Source organism: Rhodnius prolixus, unplaced genomic scaffold (genome assembly GCF_049639745.1).
Source record: "Rhodnius prolixus isolate KJV_2025 unplaced genomic scaffold, Rpr scaffold_1, whole genome shotgun sequence".
In the NCBI taxonomy this organism is placed as follows: Eukaryota; Metazoa; Arthropoda; class Insecta; order Hemiptera; family Reduviidae; genus Rhodnius; species Rhodnius prolixus.
The window spans coordinates 56,882,415-56,903,231 of NW_027411581.1; the positions used below are offsets into that span (position 1 = coordinate 56,882,415).

Sequence of the window (20,817 nt, forward strand, 5' to 3'; positions counted from 1 at the left end):
AAATCAATAAGTATAGAAATAAAAAAAATAAATTTGGTGCGAATATAAACGCTGCTTTTTCTTTTAAATGCAATTTATGCAGTTACAAGTTGCTTTAAACAATTCGTGCGAAAACACAACCGCTTCTTTCCATTAACTGCCTTAAAGTAAATTTTCCGGATAGAATATTTCAAATAAACTTTGTTGGTCCACACTTGTAGGCCTAGTTTTTTAAAAAAAATCTTTGATACCATTTTTGAGAACATTTTTAAAAATAAAAGTGGAAAAAAAAAAATCCATTCAGTAAATCATTGAAAGTTCTTTATCATTTGGATCGTTAACTTCCTGGATCGAGCTCTATGTAGGTTTGTAATTTATGTTTTTAAGATAGAGTGGTTTGCTCCACTTTTATCTTACCCAAGAACCTCAAAACTTGAATTTTCCAATGAAAAAACCAATAAAGAAAATTTGATACGGACGCCATACTTGCTGTGCAATAACCGAAAGCTATAGATAAGTTTTTCTTAAAGTTTTCTTGAGCTTAGCTGATGAATTTGTGACTTGAATGTAACTTCAAGGTGTTCTAGCTGGAAGATTTTGGATTCACTCTGCTTTATATTTCGCTTTGAATGTGTGAAATTCAAATCATCTAGTAAATTTATCTATGATTTATCGTGATAAGGAAAAATTCTTTGCACTTTTTTTATGTGTCCTAATATTAGAACAACTCCTTCATGAAAATCAGGTCGCGATGTCCACAGCATGTTTGTCACAGTTAGAATATCGAAACGATCACTTGTTGTCGCTTCAACTGAGCATTTTGTAAGTCTTGGTTTCAAACTGAACATTTGAGATTACTAGGTTTTTCCCCAGCTTAAATTACGTTATGCAATTGTAAAAGAAAATTGCACAATAATTATAAGAAGAGGATCTAATCAAGATTTAGCATTTAGATAAAAAAATAAACCCATCAAGTAAACCCCGAACATATAATTTGATCATTGTTCTGCTTAATTTTCTTTATTCTTTGAATCCTATGGTTACAGAATCCTGTTCTTGTTGTTCTTCTTCTTTTATTATTTAACTTTAAATACTAGTAGTTCAAACTATTTATAGTATCTTTAGTGTTATACATCCGACGAATATAAACTAGTGGGACTTCCCAGCATCTTAATCCTCTTTTTTCTTTTGTTTTTAATTTTCCTTTTAGTCACGTTTCTTTTAATTTTATATTCTTATTTCATTTCTGTGGTCGCAGTTTTCCTTATTAATTTTCCTTCCAAAATTTTCAGCTGTGAGCTGATTAATAATGAAGATATTTCTAACCAATAAGTACCTAATAATTTGAAGGAAGAGCTGTAGAATTCCTTATTCTAACTCTTCATATTTTTAATTTCTCTGACACTATAAAGTAAGAAAGGATTCTAATCGTACACAAATTATCCGTTTTGCATCTGAAACATTTACCAACATCTCTCCTTAACGGAAATCAGAGTTGTTTCTCGCATTAAGCACAAGCCAGACTTTCCTCCTTAACTTCACAATAGTAGGAGGCGAGAACTGCGCGAATATGTGGAAAGTAATGAAGCAAAATTATTCAATAGTTCCGGTTAGAAGAAGCGTCAATCTAGAAATTAAAACTCTTCGATACGTCAGTTGTATTCGAGTAGATCGAAAAAAAATGCACGAAAAAGTGGAACTTTATCAATTTTTGTCTCTATTTCTATGAAAGATAAAACTCCCAAATTTTCTTTATAATATAGGGCAATTCTTCGTTTACAAGAGTAATTTTTTGCAACAACCCAGTTGCAATCTAATAGTACCTCACAGCTTTGATGGTCCATCATGCTGCAGTGTCACAGCTTATGTGATCTTTTAATGTAATGCGTTATTATGTTGCCCTGAATATTGACTTACCTTGAAATAGATTTATGTTGTTTAACTCTTGGCCGGGATTTTATGTGGGAATCAAAATGCTTTGCTATTCTCTAGAGTCAAGTTTAGGGTTGGAGTTATTCCATAGTCAGGGACAATCTTTAGGCATATTGTTGCAAGTTGTTGTTGGGTTGTTTTCCACAGCCTCTTAAAGAGGTGCGCCTACTGTAAATCATGTTGCACTGCTTCCGAATTATACTTTAAAGTAGTTTTTGGCACTTCTTTGAATCTGCCAGTGTTATTCTTTAATTTAGCTTGGATTTTCCTCGTCGTAAAATATTGCTCACTTCCTTTAACTGACGCTCACCAAGAAACCCTTTGTTATATACTTCCTGCTCTATCGGGTCTTTCTTGGAGAGCCTGGAGGGAGATACCAAGTGTTCGAGAAAAATGTAACCTAACTACAAAGCTCCAAGTTTCTTTTAAATTTGGTGTAGTTTTTCTTCAAAATATCTTGAGAAGGCATTCAGTCTTTGAATAAATCTGTTCAATGGCTATGCGATCTTTCGAAAATTCCCTTAGAGAACCTAAGTTAAGTGGTTTGATCATTTCGTGGGGTGTTTTAAGACGAGGAATAAAACATTGAACATTGAACGGAAGGCAGAGCATTATACACATATCTTCAAGCTCCAAATGTGTTCAGGTTCACACTGTTCGATGAAAATCAAAGAAATCTTTAAGCACCTGAATTCTATTTGCCCCTAAGCTATCATCATCCTTCTTTTTCTCAAATATCCCCAGAAATCAGAGGAATAAGGAACGCGTTGCAAATAAAGAAAAAACAATGAAAACATTCAACAAGTTTCTTTTATAATTAAATTAAAACAAAACAAAAAATGTAAATAAAAATTATATAAAATTGTTTCATGCACATACTGGCCATCACAACAGTCTTGACAATAAATATATAATACAGATTTTCCTAAGTACATATATATAGATCAATATATATTATTTATACAAAATATATTTTTTAAATTCTGTACATAATTTGCTAATAATTGGATTATTTTTTTAAATTTATTTTTTATTTATCCATTTTTTACATATTTTATACAATTTATATAACTGTATATTATATATATTTACAATAGTATGGTAATTTTGTTTATTATTGTACGTACGTTACTTGGTAAATGAGGGAATCTATATTGGAAAATTATAAAAAAAAGTTCGAAATTTAAAATTCATTTGATTTGTTTAATTTATGCGAACAGCTAACAAGAAGAAAAACTTAAGACTTCCAAAGAGCCTTTTTTGAGTCTTCTGCTTTCTTTTTTTGAGCAGACAGTACTGGGGATAAGTAAGTACCACAAAGATTCTTCGGGACTCGATTGCCACAGTGCTTTCTGTCCGATTTCCTTCCGATCTCTTGCAGAGTATAATTCTATAATACTTTATCTTCTGATGAAGAATGTGATTAATTAATTAGTTTTGATGATCCTTCTACTAGCTGAAAGAGATACTAGTTTCAATATTATTGTCTGCAAGTTTTGATTGCTTACAGCCCAGTTAAGGGAGGAGGTTTTCTTCGGCATGTTTACAGTTTAACATTATTTTATTACGCTTAATAAAATTTACTTTCTAATAAAGTTAAAAGTAATGAAAAAATTTAAAAGCGTATAGAAGAGATTCAAATTATTATTACTGCGTTTTTTCTCATGGCAGCTGAGCTACGGTTCGCAATTACACATATTCATTTGTACATGCTCTTTATTTACTTGAGATAGAGAATGTAATTGTTAATTCAATTAACAGAAAAACAAAAAACTATATGAAGCAATAACCCTTTACCACGTTTTCCCTGAAAATTTTGATCATCATAACTATTCTTAATAATTTTCCAAAGTCGTATGCACGCACATTTATTTTGATAAATGGAGGAGAATAAACAAATTAAAATTAATGATTATTAATTACGACTTAATATTTCATAATTATTGGAACTTTAAACAAAATAAATACCATTTTTGGACACTTACGAATTCTTTTGAGTGTTTTGTTAAGTAAAAATAAAAAAATAATAATAGAAAACAGGTGATCTGAAAACAATAAGAAACAGCTATTTGTCTCAGTTGAAAAGCAATACAATAGTAACAATAATTTTGGCATTTTATTTCTTGTATTGAATTTAAATTGAATTTACAATTTTAATTTTACAAAAATGTATTTACATTTTACAATAATAATATATTTTTATGACGGGTATTTAATTAAAAAAATATAACAGTTTTTCTTTTTCTTTAGATCTAGTTTTAAGACACATTAATTACTTTTGTACCATAAGTTAAAGTTTGATTATTTCTCAAATTGATTGGCACTTCAGGATGGTTTTAGTTTTTAGGTTTCCTTAAAAATTATTTTCGGAATTTTTATATTTAGTTCCCCCCCCTAAAAACTTTATAAAGGCACACAGTGAATGAGAAAACTCTACTTTATTTTAGTAGGATTCTCTTTCCCCTTCTTTTTCGAAGAGATGGAGGATTCTAGAAAAGAGATTGAGTAGGATTATAGTTGTCTGAAATAGTTTTCGTAATATTAGGCAGAAGATGTTGTTCTATTATTTAATAAAATTAAATTTAAGATAAGAACTAATCACGTTTTTAGTTTTTTCGCCGTCAGATCTAGTACTTGTTCCTGCTTAGATCGTACAGAAAGATCGATCGGTTGATCCTGTGGTGCTTCACGTACCGGCGGTGAGGCTATAGGTCTTGGCCATGGATCTGGCAAAGATGCCAAGGATACTAACACCGGATGTGTTGGTAGAACGGTTAACGCAGGCGCAGTTTGTTGTAATGGCGACAGATGTGAGACTACGGAAGCTACGCTTAATGCTGGTGTCAGTGGTGGTGTGGCGATACTGTGCTGTGCTGATGTTAGATGATACGGGGTGTAGAGATTTGATGGCGGCGGGACTGCTGGTGGTCCAGATAGTACAGGCGGGGAGGTGGTCAACGCCGGCGATGATGGACTATTGTATCTATAGTCTTTGTCACGTTGGCATTCGTCCAGGGAGTCTTCTTTCTTCAACATGTTGGGCGAAGAACACGGCTGCTGTTGATGATGATGTTGGTTGTGTTGCTGTTGATGATGATGATGATGTTGTTGAACTACTGAAGATGCTTGTTCTTGTAATAGACAGTGTATCTTGAACCAATTAGATCTGCGCCCATATCTGGAAACACATGTTTTGTTTGGTAAACACAGCAACTATGCTCCTTCCTTTATTTAAAAAAAATCACTAGTATAATCCAAACTGATTCCTCTAAATCCTAAAACTTTCAGAATTCCTTCTCTAAATCACTATTCTAAAATAATTAAAATTAAAGAAAAAGCAACAACAACAACTCACCTAGAACCAGATTTGGACATTCCTACAAGCAGACACTTCCTCAGTCGACATGCTTTGCAGGAAGTTCGGTTCTTCTTGTTGATCACACACTCTCCGTTGTTCTTGCACTCAGAGATTGAGCTTAAGTTGTTGTAAGTTCGCCCGAAGAAGCTCTATAAAACAAAAGAAAAAAAAAAGTAAGCACATTGTTAAACATTTGAATATTTCTTTAGCAATTCAAAATTCAAATTGTGGTAATGAATGGAGAGATTAAGGGCGAATCTTAAATCCTTATTCAAAAGACCAAAAACCATTAAAGGGTCCTTCTTCAAGAATTCATTCAAATTAAACAAATTATTTAATAGCTAATATTTTGGTTTTTAAATATTATTTGAACAGTTTCTGATATTGTGATCAGTAGCAATTTATACGAACCAACAAAATTGCAACATATTTGTGCTTTACTTTACAAATTTCACTTCCTAAATTGGAACAGGGATTTCGAAATAAAATCCATTTCAGGGAAAAAGAAATTATTGCCAAATCCAATCATATTTTTTTTAATTTACTTTGCCGAACTATTCAACATAGATAAGCTATGAAGATAAACTAATCCTTACGTCGAATGTTCGACAATGCCATAAAAATATATTACTGAATTTAACAATCATTTCTTTTCACTTTTGGATAAATCAAAAATAATCAGCACAGTATACAAATTAAGTTTAGTTACGGAAAAATACGCCTGTAGTATTTTCCTGCACAAGAAGAGAGGAAACAAAGAAGCTGCCTCAATCAGAGAGTAGACGATGAGGTTTTTTGTAAGAATTTGGCAGCTGAAATCGTTGATTCTCAGCTGCTTAATCATTTTTTCAGTATACGAGGGTCGTTTGAAAAGTCCGTGCAAAAATAAAAACTACTTAATTTCTTGGGGTAAACCTTTTTTATTTTTCAACATAGTCTCCTTTTAGGCTTATACACTTCGTCCAACGCTGCTCTAGTTTGTTGATCCCTTCCGAATAATAGGATTTGTCCAAGTCTGAAAAATAGCCATTCGTTTCTGCAATCACCTCCTCGTTTGAATAAAATCTTTTTCCCGCCAGCCATTTCTTCATATTGGGGAACAAATAGTAGTCCGAGGGAGCCAAGTCTGGAGAATAGGGGGGATGTGAAACGAGTTGGAACCCTATTTCCATTAATTTTGCGACCACAACTGCTGAGGTGTGAGCTGGTGCGTTGTCGTGATGGAAAAGGACTTTTTTGTGGGCCAATCGTAGGCGTTTTTCTTGTAGTTCGGTTTTCAAACGGTCCAATAACGATGAATAATATGCACCTGTAATAGTTTTACCCTTTTCCAGATAGTCGATGAGGATTATTCCTTGCGAATCCCAAAAGACAGTCGCCATAATCTTTCCGGCCGAAGGAACGGTCTTCGCCTTTATTGGCGCAGATTTCCCCTTGGTAACCCATTGTTTAGATTGTTCTTTGGTCTCAGGAGTGTAGTGATGTATCCATGTTTCATCCACAGTGACGAAACGACGCTTAAAGTCCCGCGGATTCTTCTGGAACAGCTGCAAACCGTCCTTGCAACACTTCACACGATTTCGTTTTTGGTCAAGCGTGAGCAATCGCGGCACCCATCTTGCGGATAGCTTTGTCATGTCCAAATGTTGATGCAAAATATTATGTACCCGTTCATTCGAGATGCCCACAGCACTAGCAATCTCACGCACCTTCACTCTTCTGTCATCCATCACCATATCATGGATTTTATCAATGATTTCTGGAATAGTAACCTCAACAGGGCGTCCAGAACGTTCAGCGTCACTTGTGCCCATATGGCCACTCCGAAAATTTTGAAACCACTTATAAACTGTTCTAATCGAAGGTGCAGAGTCACCATAATGTTTATCAAGCTTCTCTTTAGTCTCCTGAGGCGTTTTGCCTTTTATAAAGTAGTGTTTAATCAACACACGAAATTCTTTTTCGTCCATTTTTTGAAAATCACTCGACTTCCTCGATTCAAACGAATGCCATATACAAAGAAATAGACCGATCTGGCTGAAACTTGGTGTGTGTTCTTCCAAGAGATGCTACTAACTAAACATAACCGCGATACGCGCCAGTGGTGCTATCTCTCTGACTTTGCACGGACTTTTCAAACGACCCTCGTACTAACAGCTAAGTCTTTCATTGGGCAACTTCGGCTTTCGCTGTTGTCTAAGACTGACGATGGTCATCCTTTCATAGGAACACGATCTAGTTAGGTCGTCTCGTAATTAGGCGGAGTAGTGAAATTAAATACGCTTACTTGGATAACATATTCTGATGGTGAATTGCTAGTTTGGAATAAATATAAAAAAACTAAAATCACAGCAGTTGTCTGTTTATGTCTTGAACGACTGAAAAATAATCGGCAATAAAACAAAGTTAGAAATTTATGTCTTGTAACATTAGAATGATATTCCAGAAATTACGATAATGAGTCTGGTCGGAGAACGCAAAGGATGTCTTTAGCTGCATACTAGACGACCTCACAGAACTATTATTGTAACAGTCATACTTCGGAGAGAATGTGATACCATTATTCTCCTTATGTTAAACTCTCTCTCTATCTCACATATATTCATGGTCTGTGATAATACCCTCCTTGTTGTCGTAGTTGCTGCAACATTGTCTTCTCATATTTTATATCTTGTTGTGGAGGACAATGGCCGACAGAGCCAGGATTAGTAAGTGGATATTTGTTTCTAGACGACTCCAACACGGTGCTCATGTCTGGTCGTTGTGGGTTTCCAAGTTGCATATAAATCCAAGCAGGTAGTTTGTCATATTTACGCCCTTATATGGAAGAGAAGAAATGTCCTAGAAGTGCGCGCAGTGGAGATAAAAAGAGTAAAGTTCACTTTAAGAAGTTACGTGCATGTTTGGTAGAATCTTGTTCACTTACTTGTTGCAAACTTCCGCTTTTAGGGCGTGGTAATATCTACAATTATGTGCACAAATTTGATCTTTCTATACAAATAATTGCAAAATAATCGAATTAATACTCACATATAGAAATGTATGTACGAGTAGTTTATAAGATAAAGCTTTAAATTTAATGCTTTACTAAGGAAGATTTGACTGACATAAAATAGAGTAGGTAATGTCATAATAATTAATCTTTAAACAAAAATCATTTTTGCCGATTCATGCTGTCATTTCTCTAATATTATCTTAAAGGATTTTCAGGTGTGTAATTTGCTGTAGTTAAAATGCCTTTCCTTTTTGCATAACAGTTGCACATAGAAATATAGTTTATGTACGTACATTCATAGTAACAAACTATTCTTCAAAGGTTGCCGCTATTATTTTAGAACTAGAACAGTTCCAAATACATCTATTATAGAGTAGAAGACTTCATTAAATAGAAAGGCACTAAATTAGAAGACACTACAGTTATTGCGTACCAGTGCTGTGCATCAATTTATTGATGGGAATTTTAGTAAACTTGACGATTGATTTGTGAGCTGTTAATGACGCAGGAAACTGGAATTTTCAAAGTAGTACTGTAATCGTTGAAAATGAGGCAGCGCTGAATAATATGATCAGCAATTACAGTGCGAGACGGTAATATAAGTGATGTCAAAATCTTGGCACCAAACTGCTTAAGACCCGGTCATGGATACAATAAACATGCGTCGATAGATAAAATCAACATTAAAAACTGTGATTATTTCGCCAACCTTGGTAATAGTCGTTTGGAAGCGATATTTTGGCGCATCTAAGATACAGCGGATTTCTTTATATTACTTTTATAGAAAAGGAAGAAAGAATATTGCCAATTTCAGTCATTTTTTGCCTAGCTTTCGACGTAGGAACTAGGCTTACACTATTTGTCCGTGATGGCGAATTTTTGTGCGACACGCACGTTAGTGTTGTCAAGCGAACTCATTTTGGGTGACATGCAGCAACAGAGACAAAAAAAATTATTATGTAAATTTAAATAATCCTTGAGCGATTTGTGGAGTACTTAGTAGAAATTACAGTATTTATTGAGAATAAGGATCTGGCAAACTTTCCTCAGATCAATTATCATTCTATATGTGACACGGCACCAGAGTTAAGGGTTAGGGTTTTTTAAAAATTTTGAAACACCGAGCTCAAAAGGTTTGCAATCAGTGCTATAGATATTATAGGTACCTAAACAGTCTGGGCTGAAGGCACACCAACACATTACATATAACAGTGCAAAAAATATTAGAATTGACTAATAAAGATAAGCCTAGGCACTGGGTCGAAAGCTTGGTTAAGAATAAATAAAGAAAAATGATTGAAATGAGCGGTGTTCTTTTTTCTTTTTTTTGATTAATGAATCAGCGACCAAAAAGTGATGAACAATACTCGGCAATTACAAAATCGGGAAGCAAGTTAGTTTGTATCGTTATGATCGAAGAAGGCAACGTAAGAGAACGGAGGTTATAAGAAAAGAAGCCAAACGTGGAGTAAACTAAAAAACAATCTTCAACAGGTTCCACAATCACATCAGCGCCTAAATAAGCGTACTACATCACCCTTAACAGAAGTAAATCGCGTAGAGACACTAATCAATGGAAATGCCTAGTCTACAAGTCAAACAAACAAAATCGATACAGTTTAAATCGCTCGCGGTATTCTAAATCGATTTGAATCGTGACCGCTGTATACGTATATCTCACAGACATTTCACTCACATCTCATTTCTAAGAATGTTTACTTTGTCATAGTGATAACTGGGAAAGTCTAGCGATCGAATACAATTTTCTATATCGAATTTATATTAGAATATCCATTTTGAGAATTCAATAAACTATTTTACAATATTATTAAGGTTAGGTTTGTATTTCAAATAATTACATTTTTATTTTTTTGATCATAGAAAAAATATGCATAATTAGTGCGGAAGTGTTGCAATCACACGCATAAGAAAATAAATCACTTTCCTCACTGGCCATTCAAATAACTATTATTTAAAAATCTAATTCATATAATATAAGCACTCATAATATTACATATTACATTGCAGAAATTACAGATTACACATTTTATAGTAGTATTAAAATAAATACATTCCATAAAATAACACTTTCTCCAATCTTCTGAGAGAAATTACATGTGAGTCTGCGCCAAAAGTGATGCCAAAATAACTTTTACGTATTTTTTTATGCATTTATGAATTGAAGAATATAATTATATGACGTCACAAGGGGGAGGAAATTGATGTTCAGAAAGTGCATTGAGAGCTAGAAGCTTCTTTTAACTTTGTTTTTCATGAAATGAATTTGTTCTTTTAAATAATTTATATAACGTTACGTGTATTTAAAATTCATCTGTACGTATGGCTGTCGGATTGTATGAGTAATGCCAATTTTGTATGTAGAAACTTGAGAATAGTATTAATAGAAAGTGTATTCATTCACATCGCCCGGAGCTTTTTCTAGCGCGTATCCAGCCTCCGGAACGTGAGCTGTAAGTAGCTCTGAGAAGAACTGAGCTGGAAGAGAAGAACTGAGGGCCACCAGCTGGATTTGAACCCGGAATCTCCGGGTGGGAATCCAGTACGCTAACTATTGGGGCTAATACCCTATCCAGTTTATTTTTCAAAGTAGCTGGGACCACAATCTAGAGACTATCTGAAGATTATTTCTTCACGATTAGTATAAATCTGTTCTATATTCTCTGTTTCCCCTCCATTTGAACACGATTGTTCCCGAAGTTTGCTCATTTCTGGCTTATTCGCATTAACCTTGTAAAAATCATTCCTACAATACCCGGACGAATTCTCCACGTACTTCTCAAATGAAAGCCACCTTGACTTTCTTAAGAGTCAGCACTTTTTAACCCCGGGTGTGCGAAGGAGGATTTAAAAGAATTACACGACCCTGGATTGAACTTAACGGAGATTAAGTCAAAGTGAGAAAGTTATTTTCCTTGACTATGTCAATAAATAATTTAGACCATTTACATTACTACATATTTGCTACTTAATAAATAATAATAAATACTGTTTACTTAGAAAAAATATATGTATAAAAAAAGAAGTTAATTACAAAGATAGAAACCAGAAATTTATCGAAAAATAAATATCCCGGATGGAATTTGTAATAAGTTTAATTAGAGACAAGTAAATGATAGATATTATTATCTATATGGAGATAGTTCAAGGTGGAAAATTCCCAAGGTGAAATTGTAAATCCGGAATTTCTCAAACTAGAAAAAGAAAATTCGGAAAAAGATTATTCAGAAAAACCATCTCTTATTTTCCATGGAAACTTAAATTAGAAACATCGGTAAGATTATAATCGCTGATTTTATTTTTTTAGTAAAAAAACTGTTTTTTCCTTGATTGGTTTCGAATTTCCATCACGAAAGGTTAACTTCAACTTCCGTCTTCACATAACACTTAGCAGAACTGCGGAGCTAACCACTTTTCCAACATCCTGTAAACTTCGAACACACATACATACGACACAGATATTGGGCAAATCAATAAATTTTATTTGAAATCATTTTTCTAGAAATTCGTTTTAGAGCGTTTAGAGAGGATGAATGGAGGTGTCACTTCAGGGTAATGTCCAATTTGGCCATCTGAATCATGTTAGTAAAAGAGTTTGAATTAGAATTCGAGCCCAGAACCTTAGAAATCGTAATAAAAGAAAATCGAGAAAAGTGTTTACGTCAGATTTGTTTACACCTAAATTTGTTATTTAATAATTTTATAATAAGTGCATAGTAATTGAAATGCGATTTGCTCCCAGCCACAAAAAGGTTTACCCATATTTAATACAAATACCTTAAGATCGCTTATAGGACGTGTCCTGTAAGGATATACGAGGGTCGTTTGAAAAGTCCGTGCAAAAATAAAAACTACTTAATTTTTTGGGGTAAACCTTTTTTATTTTTCAACATAGTCTCCTTTTAGGCTTATACACTTCGTCCAACGCTGCTCTAGTTTGTTGATCCCTTCCGATTAATAGGATTTGTCCAAATCTGAAAAATAGCCATTTGTTTCTGCAATCACCTCCTCGTTTGAATAAAATCTTTTTCCCGCCAGCCATTTCTTCATATTGGGGAACAAATAGTAGTCCGAGGGAGCCAAGTCTGGAGAATAGGGGGGATGTGAAACGAGTTGGAACCCTATTTCCATTAATTTTGCGACCACAACTGCTGAGGTGTGAGCTGGTGCGTTGTCGTGATGGAAAAGGACTTTTTTGTGGGCCAATCGTGGGCGTTTTTCTTGCAGCTCGGTTTTCAAACGGTCCAATAACGATGAATAATATGCACCTGTAATAGTTTTACCCTTTTCCAGATAGTCGATGAGGATTATTCCTTGCGAATCCCAAAAGACAGTCGCCATAATCTTTCCGGCCGAAGGAACGGTCTTCGCCTTTTTTTGGCGCAGATTCCCCCTTGGTTAACCCATTGTTTAGATTGTTCTTTGGTCTCAGGAGTGTAGTGATGTAACCATGTTTCATCCAAAGTGACGAAACGACGCTTAAAGTCCTGCGTATTCTTCTGGAACAGCTGCAAACCGTCCTTGCAACACTTCACACGATTTCGTTTTTGGTCAAGCGTGAGCAGCAATCGCGGCACCCATCTTGCGGATAGCTTTGTCATGTTCAAATGTTGATGCAAAATATTATGTATCCGTTCTTTCCCGAGATGCCCACAGCACTAGCAATCTCACGCACCTTCACTCTTCTGTCATCCATCACCTTATCATGGATTTTATCAATGATTTCCGGAGTAGTAACCTCAACAGGGCGTCCAGAACGTTCAGCGTCACTTGTGCCCATTATGGCCACTCCGAAAATTTTGAAACCACTTATAAACTGTTCTAGTCGAAGGTGCCAGAGTCACCATAATGTTTATCAAGCTTCTCTTTAGTCTCCTGAGGCGTTTTGCCTTTCATAAAGTAGTGTTTAATCAACACACGAAATTCTTTTTCGTCCATTTTTTGAAAATCACTCGACTTCCTCGATTCAAACGAATGCCATATACAAAGAAATAGACCGATCTGGCTGAAACTTGGTGTGTGTTCTTCCAAGAGATGCTACTAACTAAACATAACCTCGATACGCGCCAGTGGTGCTATCTCTCTGACTTTGCACGGACTTTTCAAACGACCCTCATAAGTAAACAAAAGGGTAATAGTTAACTGAATTCTACATAAAGGGTCGTTCATTGCCTTGCAAATATTGTTTTTTTTTTTTTTTGCCGTCAAAAAGATGATTTTTATTTAGTAATTTTCGATCTGTAAGTAAATATAGAGGCAAAAGATGGGCGGTACAAATTGATTAGAGAATGCAAGTTGTTAAACGAAGGGGATGTTGAGGTCTTGGTGAAGAACAAGGTAGAGTCACTTAAAAAGGAGCGTCAACTTTCTGACATAGTAGTTTTGATTGAAATTTTTGTACTGTCCGTATTTTTGTAGGTTTGGCTGAACCCCACAGCTCTAGTCCGTATGTTCGCATAGGTGCCCTCAAAAATAATTAATTTTCCTTTTATCACCTGATAAATCCATTAGTTTATATAAAATATTCAAGGGGGGGGGGGAAATAGCCAAAAACCGCACGTGTTTTTTATTTTATTTCTAAGCGAACTTCTCATAGTGTACACGTGCACGTGGTTGAAGGAACAGGAAAGAATTATTTTTAACACGTTCCATAATATTTCATATGTAGAACACATGGAGTCTGCAGACGAACACCTAGAAAGCACCTATGTGCTATACAGTGCCTATCTCTCTTCCTATACCCGGACTATTCCACACGTTCCAGCCGAACAAGTTGCTAGAGAATATCTTGGTGTATTTAATAAATACAAAGATGAGAGCGTGTTGCCCAGTTTACTAAATATATCTTTCTTAATTTGTGCAATTCATTGAAGCATTCATTCTCAAGATTTTTTTCCTGTTCCTTCTCCTCTCTTAAGATGCCTTCAAATTTGCTCCTTTTTTTTTTGGAACTCACAAAAGAGAGAGAAGTAATAGATAATCACATCGATTATCGCTCGATTGATTTTGTTATCGCTGCATCTTCAATGGGCTTTATTTTTAAAATTCCTTTTTTTTTATATTGTTATTAATCTTTTCTTCACCTTTAAACAGATTGAGCTATGAAAGAGATATAATAAAATGAAAAAATGGATTTTTAATATTCCATTTTATGAAGCATTTCGTTATTTTTATTATATTTATTTATCGATTCAAATGTGGTTTGTCTTTATCAGGCTAGCGGTCCGTTTGTATTAAAGCTTTATTTTCTGTGTACTCCGATTAATTCTGTTGAATATGGGGCATCATATTTCAGGTAGGTAAGATGTTGAAGTGTGTGCTCTGCAAGTGGGAGATCCAAAGTTCGAATCTCGGGTGTAACTTATTTTTTATTTGTTAGAATGTTAATAGTAATGAGGCCTGGTTGGCATTTGGACATTAAGCTTTGCCTGAAAAAAAAAAAAAAAAATAGGCGATTTCTTTATTATACTTTTTACTTTGGATTGGTTGGAAATTCTATGAAAATCGACCAATTTTCTTTCGGGCCATTTTGCTTGGCTCCTGGTCAGTAAGTAGTGCTATCAGGTTAATGTTGAATTTACACTGAAAATACACCTTTTTGAGAACTACTGGTGATAATAATGAGTTAATTGTTTTTATAATCAATATTAAATATGCTTTAGAATTGATGTTAGCAGACGGCTGATTTAAAAGAAGAAAAACGTTGACAATTAATTGCAAACTTGAAAAAAAATCGAATAATGTTGTAATTAAATTGAAAAGAAAAAAAAAAGTGAAAACTATTGACATAGTTATTAATAAATATGGACTCAATTATGGCTCATTTGTTAGGCCCCACACATGTATATACATGTATTCACGTTGCAAGTTACGAAGAAGAAGAAGAAGAAGAACGAAGGTGAAAAAGAAATTGACAAGCCATTAAGTAGAGAGAAATGAGGAGAGAGAGAGAATTGGTGATTATAGGAGCAAAGCAGAGGAAGATGGACTTGCAGAAGACAAAGAGAATGCAGCATCCACAACGAGAGAAAGAGCAGGAGAAATGAGGCAGACGAATGAATATAAAGCGCGTGAACTAAGTGAAGAAGACTCCCCCAGAAGAGATGAATGGATTTTAAAAAGAACACATAGGTCTGATGTTGGCCGGTGCCCCCTTCTTTGGGAAGGAATGAGTGGGTGTCTTTAGTGTTGCCAGCAGAGATATACCTCTCTCTACTATATATGTGGGTCTATCCACACTATTCTGCAGTGGAGCCCGCTTCCCACGGGGGTGTGGCCACAACTTATATAGCCCCATACTATCATGAAGAGAACTTTTGTGGCTGATTATACCATTACATTAGATATTTAGAGTTTAGGACTGAACAGCCCAGAGTAAAGCGGTTATTTCGTTAATCTTTTCAGCATCTCCGACATTAAAGGATCCTCTCTTGCATTGTGGGGCACTAAAGCACACTAGAACTAATCTAAATTGGGACCACTTCAATTTGTACATTTTTAAGATCTTTTAGTGGATACCATTAAATTATCTAATAGCTAATAATAAAAAAACGTGCCATCAAAAATACGTACTAGCCCGTAAAGTCCACACATCTCTGTGTGACAGATTTTTTTTATTAACTCAGAAATTACGCTACTAATTGTTTAGCACCTACGAGAATTACGCTAAATATCGCTTCAAATGGTCAGCATTTTTACTAAATTCTCCACCATTTTTTTTGGCTCATTATTGCCTAGAAATAAATTAAGTGATATTTTATTAGTTTTTTTAATGGAACCGTTTAATTATGTGGATATTATTCAATCAAAAGAAATGGCTAAATTATCCACTTTAACCACTTGTGCCAGAATGATCGGTATTTTGTGTTACCTCTATTTTTTTATCTACATATTTTTTTTTTAAGCGCGTCAAAATCTTTTATATAAATAATAAAAAATATATAAATATAAATGTAAATACACCTCTTCACGTCTCCAGAAATGTCTTTAAAACAAATTTTCTTGGGAAGATAATTTAAATACAAAAATCTAATGAACCTACAAATGATATTATTACATGAAATCGTGTGCGTTACTTTTTCTGCCCTAAGGAAGTATCATTTGACAAGGTGTTGAGACGCAAGACTGATCTTACGATACGTCTATTAGGGCATTGGATCTTACGGGCGTTCTTTTTCAATGCTAGAAACAGTCTTGTTTCACTGTTAGCTTCTTTTCATACGAGGTGTGACTATTAATTAACGAGACTATTGCTGTAGAACATTTTATTTTAAATTTATACATAATTAGTTATTATCACCTTCAATATACACCCCTCCTCTATCCCTACAACGCTCCATGCGAATTTACCATTGTTTGAAACAATGCTGGAAGTCTTTTTCTGTGAGCTCCTGCATGACGCGTGCCGCTTTTTCTTTCACAGCTTCAACGGACTGAAATCGTGTTCTTTTTAATGCAGATTTGACTTTGGGGAACAGATAAAAGTCACATGGGGCCAGGTCAGGCGAATAGGGCGGTTGGCCTAAAACTGGGATGTTGTACTTGGCTAGAAACGTCTTGACAGACAATGCAGTGTGTGCCGGCGCATTGTCTTGATGGAGAACCCCATGACTTGTTCTTTCACAAAGCGGGCCGTTTTTTCCTTACTCTTTCACGGAGTTGAGCAAGCAGCTCACGGTAGTAATGTTGATTAATTATAATCGATATTTTCATCCGTTTTGGACGTGAAAGGGCGACTTTGGCAGTCATCATTTCCGAAGTCTTCTCGGCCATCTTGGAAACGCTTGAACCACTCAAAAACTCGCGCACGTGATTAACATTCATCGCCATAAATTTCTTTTAATAAAAGTTAAGTTTCAGTAGCGGTTTTACCCAGTTTCATGTGAAATTTCCCGACAATTCGTTGCTCTACTACATGTGTAGTATCATGTTTTCTTCAGCAAAACGAAACTAACACCTCTTACACAAACGACGGTTCCGGTCAGACAGATTTTTCTACAAACACGTGAGGCGCTACAATCCGAAAGAAAAGGCTTTACGCTACACAGATGTCGGTCGTTAGGATTTAGCGCTTAGTTTTTCTGTAGCAGCATCAGTCTCGTTATTTAATAGCTAAACCTCGTAATTCTTCTTGTAAAAGAGAGATAGTATCACCGATTAAGAGTTCCGGTTCCAGCCTATTTTTGCCGAAATTATGGAGTTAACCACGGAAACCTCGCTTGCAATCAAGTGAGGTTACAGTTTATCTTGATTTAAATAGACCATATCCAAGGATAAAGTGATTCTTCCATTCGCTGAATTTCTGCCAATTTGGTGCTGATGAATTTGCCTCATCACCGAAGAATTGCGGATAAATTAATCAATATCAACTATTCTTTTTGTTTACTAACAATATCCGTTCGCTTCCACAATCGCTCACAGTGAAAACTGTGCGATGTATGTGGTGTAATTTACGTACTCTAGTTTTACGTAATGGTACATTGTTGTCATTACCTATGGTGCGATATAGACTGGAGCGCCTATTGTACTCCTAATGGAAATGAAAGATCAGTGAACCGAATAAAAGATCTCTCTTGGCTATTAAAACACTTAATATTTTGAAACTGTGTGTTAATTTTGCCAGTTTTGTGTCCATTGTTTGGATATATACAGTTTCACCATGTTGCTCTTTTGTTATTTTTATTTTTGCCTTCAGCCTTTGACCTTCTTTTCCATTCTGTCTAGATTAAACTGCTCAAATTACCGTTTATACACCTGATAACCTGTTACCTATACATAAAACTTGGCTGATTTTTTAAAAAAAATTTATTAATGTTTCGTTTGTCGGGGCTTCTCAAAGCTAGACTGCGAATTAAGGACTTCACTCAACATTCGTCTGCCAAAAAAAAAAAAAAAAAAGAAGTTGCTGAGTCTCCTTAGAGGCTGCTCAGAAAATCTTCAGAATTCCTCGTCACCTGTATACAGTCTTAGTGAAGATTCAGACACATTCTATTGTCTCGGACTGTTATAAACGCTGGGAGTCAAATTCATGAAGAGCTTATACGAATTTATATAGACTGAATTAATTTATAATTTATTTTATTATTATTGCAAAATTGGTTAGGCCTCCAGTGCTGGATAATTCCTTTGATTTTATGCATTGCTTATTGTACTCGTATCACCGACCGGTTTTGAACTATCAGCCATTATTTCAATGATATATAAATCAGTTTAGTTAGAATAGAGAGTTTGACATCACCTGTTTCTGTCTCGCACTAGACTTGCTAATTTTTATATTAGATTTTCCCACTTCTCATATCCTATTAGAAGTTATTGTAGCGGTGTAGATTATAGGTTCCCACCAGTAACCTATCCTAGAGGCCATCTTAATTAAATAACATGGATTTGACAAATTGCTATGCTGCAATAGATTCCAATATGGCAGTTGATTTAGGCGCCATTTTATAGGGCCAGAATCATAATGTTCTCGAAAATAAAAGAATACCTATAATATTTTGTTCGAAACTTATTTTAAAGCAGTTCTGTGGAAGGGACAAATGTAGATTTCCTTAAATGTATTACTAACTTTTGAGAGCTATTTTTTAGTCACTATTTTTGCTAAAATTTCGTTTCAAGAAGCAAACCGCTGTACCGGAAGTGAAATTCTCTTAAATGATTTTTTTTTTTTTTTTTTTAGCTTTCGCACATCCTCCATACAGTTTGAGATGTAGTAATCACTCGCTTTTGTTTGAAATTCTTTGCTGAAAGATGATTTGAAAAGACTTCATCAAAAGTTCTATGTAGCGAACTAACGGATACTACGTTAGTGTGAATGACATAATGGAAACAATAGTGAAAGATGAGGTACATATGTTCACTCTAGATTTCGTTCGTTCTTTTAGACCGACCAAAATATAAAACAAAAACAGAATTGAACAAATAAAAACCCTCGTTCAATTTTATCCAATCATAGAAATTATTTTCTACATCTCTCTTCTAGATTCTCGTACTATTTGGAGGAGTGCCTTGTTCCTATTTTTTTGATGTTTGTATGGATGTTTTTTATTCGTGAAGTTCACTTGGTCTAGGATCTAAATGAAAACGTGATCGATTGAGATGTAACAAGCAATCGTGTTAACATTGTGTGTTTACTATGTATAAGCATTCAGTATTTTATTTCTATCTTATATTGTTAAAAAACTAAAGTGTAATAAACTAACCTCCGGAGAGTTACGTTTCACAACTGTAATAAATATTTTCATTTTTTTTTGTTTTACTTAATAAAATGTAAACTAGAAGATTTATGAATGCACAAAATAAAGGGATGTATATTTTTCTTTTTGCGGTTTCACTCAAGCTTTCGTTATTCCAACTATTACTAGACTTCAATCGAACTTTTATTTATTGAGAGCGTACGTGGATTTAATGATAGGTTGAATTTTAACATCTCATTAAAAAAAAAAAGAGATATATCTGTGAAGAATAAATATGGTGAATACGATGAATTCCAGTCAGGAGTTTGTTTGGAGCATGTGTTTTTCTCCTTAGATATCAGTTGGCTAATCAATGATGTCATTTGTTATTAATAAATTGGCAATTAGGCTCGTATGCACAGCGGCCAATAAGATGCAGATTTGTTTTTTTTAAAATTTATTTAAATAGGTATTAGAGTAGAAAAGAATAGCTTTATTGGGCAAAAATATATATACAGTGCCGAACAAAAGTCTTCATACATCCTGAAAATTTGTCTTTTATCTCGGTCGCTAAGCTTAGGCGGATGGCCCATTTCTCGGCTTACTTTCAAAATTTTTTTGGTTTTTATAATTTCTTATCACAGTCTGGACACTCGCGTGACTTCTTTGAATAATGTTTGCAATGTGACGATATGAAAATCCTTGATAATTTAATTTAACTATTAATCTGCGTTCTGACACAGGAATTTCCTTTCTTTGGTGAACCATTTTAAATAATAATAAATTCTTAACTAACTCAGATCCGCCTATATTCACGTTTCAACTAAAACTAATAAATTTGTAAATATTAAGATTTACCCTAACTAGTAAGTATTTATTACAATATTGAACTTATCAATTCTGTATGTGGACTTTTGTTCAGGCATGAACTCCGATCTTTTTATTTATATGCAATGGGAGATGGCAGAGGTCTCTTCATCTCTCATATATATATATTTAGTAACAATAGTTACAAATGTTTAAATCACATTTTTTACTCTAATAATTCTTTATTTTGAAAATTCCCGAAATATTGTGGTGTATGTAGACTTTTGTTCGGCACTGTACAATTTTGTATTAAATAAAAGGTTACAAAGAACAAAAAGCATTTTCAGCTTGGTAAATTACCGTCAGCCTAGAGTTGCTGCTATATTTACATAACTGAAAAAAATAATAATAGGCAAAATTCAACAAAAAGTCATACTTCTAATTTACAATTTATTTTTAGCTGTTACATTCAGCTATGAGAGAAGCCCGATACTTATAAGTGGTAATATGGTAATAGAATAACCGCTTCCATCCGCCACCATTCAACAGGAATATAA

At 34.4% G+C, this 20,817-nt stretch overlaps 1 protein-coding gene across 3 annotated transcripts in view; it reads right to left on the bottom strand.

Annotated features, from left to right (window-relative positions):
* Window positions 1-2,703: 2,703 nt before the first annotated feature.
* Window positions 2,704-20,817, bottom strand: part of LOC141445989 (uncharacterized) — a 403,642-nt gene continuing 385,528 nt past the window's right edge. For all 3 annotated transcript variants that reach the window (XM_074112314.1, XM_074112315.1, XM_074112313.1), the window contains 2 exons: window positions 5,267-5,418; window positions 2,704-5,089 (listed from right to left, as the gene is read on the bottom strand). In XM_074112314.1, the coding sequence (XP_073968415.1) occupies window positions 4,510-5,089; window positions 5,267-5,418 (732 nt within the window). In that variant the 3' untranslated portion in view covers window positions 2,704-4,509. The remainder of the gene's footprint in view (window positions 5,090-5,266; window positions 5,419-20,817) is intronic.